The sequence below is a fragment of the Dendrobium catenatum genome, unplaced genomic scaffold (genome assembly GCF_001605985.2).
Source record: "Dendrobium catenatum unplaced genomic scaffold, ASM160598v2 original_scaffold_97565, whole genome shotgun sequence".
In the NCBI taxonomy this organism is placed as follows: domain Eukaryota; kingdom Viridiplantae; phylum Streptophyta; class Magnoliopsida; order Asparagales; family Orchidaceae; genus Dendrobium; species Dendrobium catenatum.
Window position 1 is genome coordinate 1 of NW_021416004.1, and position 2,890 is coordinate 2,890.

The 2,890-nt window shown below is 37.2% G+C and overlaps 1 protein-coding gene across 1 annotated transcript; it reads right to left on the bottom strand.

Moving 5' to 3' along the window:
* Positions 1–12: 12 nt before the first annotated feature.
* Positions 13–851, bottom strand: LOC110105932 (RING-H2 finger protein ATL74-like). The gene has a single exon (XM_020835627.2). The coding sequence runs from the start codon at positions 741–743 to the stop codon at positions 162–164; it is 582 nt and encodes a 193-aa protein (XP_020691286.2). The 5' UTR covers positions 744–851; the 3' UTR covers positions 13–161.
* Positions 852–2,890: the final 2,039 nt, after the last annotated feature.

Consider the following 2,890-nt stretch of genomic DNA (forward strand, 5'->3'; position numbering starts at 1 on the left):
TGTACAATAAAATTTTATATAATACTCATAATAAACTTTATAAATAAATATTTTTCTTATTACAATAATTACACATTTACTTTCACTCATCTCCTTAATCATTTCTAATAACAGAATTTTTAACTAAAGCCATTAAGCCCTAGCGTACCAAACACAAACCCTTAACTCACCTCCACCTCCGCCGCCACCGGCGCGCTTCCGTCCGTGTCCGGAGGCCGTTCCTCAACTGCTCTTCCGGCGACGGCGATGCAGACGGCGGCGGCTATGGACTTATCGAGAAGACTATGGCGACAGATAGGGCAAGAAGAGTGCGAAGAAAGCCACGTGTCGATGCATCGAACATGGAAGCCGTGGTTGCAGGTCGGAAGAACCCGGACCTTCTCTCCGTCGGCGAACTCAACAAGACAGATCGGGCATTCCGTTGCCGGAATATTCGCGCTGGATCCGTAGGTCGCCACTGGGATCCGCCTCAGAGCGCACTTCTTCAGCCCCGTAGCCGATAGGCGAGTCGCGGTTGCCTCCGTGGTTTCGAAAGTGAGTCGCCGACCGCAGCGTAGGGCGCATCGAACGATTGAGTTTAGCCCCAGGGCGCAGATTAGGGCGCAGAGAAGGGCCGCCAGGATTATTACCATGTTGGTGTCGAAGTTCGAGTCGGGGGCGCCGGCGCCGGCACCAGCGGTGATGCTCCGATTGGACGGAGCTGGCGGCGTAGCAGCCACCGTCGTCCCCAGCAGGCGCCGCATTAATGATGAGAGAGATTGGTCTGCCCGTGAGCTCTCCGGTTTGGTCTAGAAATTACATGTCGGAATCATTTTAAGAGGAGATATTTTTGGTAGGCTGGTCCTTATCTACGTAAGGGATAGGATACCCAACTGTAGCCTTTAAATATATTTTAATTTAAATTTTTTTTTTTTAAGTTGAGTTATTTTATTTATAATTTTTTTACGTACATAATATTTAAAACTATTGAAAATACATATTTAACACCTAAATTTTTATATTTACTAATATACCACCTAATAATCAATTCTAACATTCCGTTTAAACCTTCCATCAAAAATAACTATCAACGACTATCTTCCACGTCAATAGCATACTTTCATGGTAAATACAAGTATCTCATTGCTTCAATGGAGTGGTAAAATAGAAGAAAAAGGAAATTTTAGGTGATATATTAGTAAATATAGAAGTTTAGATATTAAATTATGTTTAAATATGTATTTCAATAGTTTTAGATGTATGTAATGAAAATTCTTTTTATTATTGTATTAATTTTAGGGTATACATTTTTTTAATGAGATATCCACCCCGCATGTTACTTTAAAGGAACGTTTTGTGCTAGATCTAGTGCGAGAACCTAATCGATGGCCATCCACCAGTATCCGATCCCACGACTTATTTTGCTCCACTGATTAAGAGTGCGAGTTCTTAAGTTAGAGGGGATTCAAAACCCTCGGATGGAGGTTTCTCAACCGTGCCCACCACTAACCACTTACCGGGGTCAGGGATTTAAAGTAAGAATAAATTTAAAATTTAAATTTTTAAATACTTAAGTGTGGTGAGTATAAGTATATAATCAAATTATAAAATTTAATTATTTAAATTTTTAATATATTAATTGGAGTTAAAATGTATAATAAAATATTTAAATATTAATATGGGAGCTTATAATATATAATAAAAATTATTAAACATTTTAAATTTTAAAATTTAATTAGAAGTATAATATAGTTATATTTCAAGAATTATGAACACTCCTAAAAGTTAATTTTTGGATTGAAAGTCTTAAAATTTTCAAATGACCGTTAATCTTAATGTACAATTTATATTAAAAATTTAAATAATTAAATTCAAAATCATTAGTAGTTTGATATTAAAAAACTTATAGTCAAATTAAGCTTTTTGATTAAAAAAAAACCCATAGGCACAAAATGTGATTCGAGTTGATTTCAAATGAGCTGATATCAAGTACTTGAAAGATAATTTAAAACTTTACGTCATTAATTGAAGGTTCAAAGATTATCCAAATCTTGCATGTTTATTATTGAAGCGAGCAGCTCCACGAGATGAATCCAACAAATTCAAGATCAGTCGATTTTAATATTATTAAAATACTTGAATGATGAATAAATGATCTATGAACAAATGGTTTAATATAACCCTTCTCATGCGTCCGTAATGATCACATGATCTTACTCTTTGATATCCCTGATTTCATCTCATCCATCATTCAGCATCATAATTGTTGCCTTCAACATAATCACCGCCAAACTCATCTATCGTCACTATCGCTCTCGTGGATCTCTTCAATCGATTTTTTTCGCTCCTATTGCATCAAACATTTAGCGCACAATAATAATAACACATATACCATCTTATGTTTCTTTGATAACTAATTTACTCGAATTTTGTCAAATTGGGTATTATTAGAATATTACCTCTAAATTACTTTGAGATGCAAGCTTTTGCTTAAAAATATTTAATTATTGAGATAAAATTTAATGCTTCCAATAATTATAAAACAACCTTTATCTAAGTGTCTATAAGTGTCCTAGGAGCAAGGTAACTGTCTTAATCTTAATTACTTTCATTCTTCTATGCAACTACTTCCAAAGACTTCTCAAATAAATTGGGTCTTACAATTGAATTGCAACTTTAAACTAGGGGTGTCAAAATTGGGTTTCGGGTCGGGTTCGGGTCGGACCCGAACTGACCTGGGGTTTAAACGGGTCAACCCTAGCCCGACCCGGATATGTAAACTGGTCGAAAAGTCTGACTCGAACTCGACCCGTCGGGTTGCCAGGTTGACCCGGCCCGACCCAGATTTGGGTTCTGCCGACGTCGGAATGTTGGAACGGCGGCAGGCGGACGGCGGGCGAGGGGGAGGACG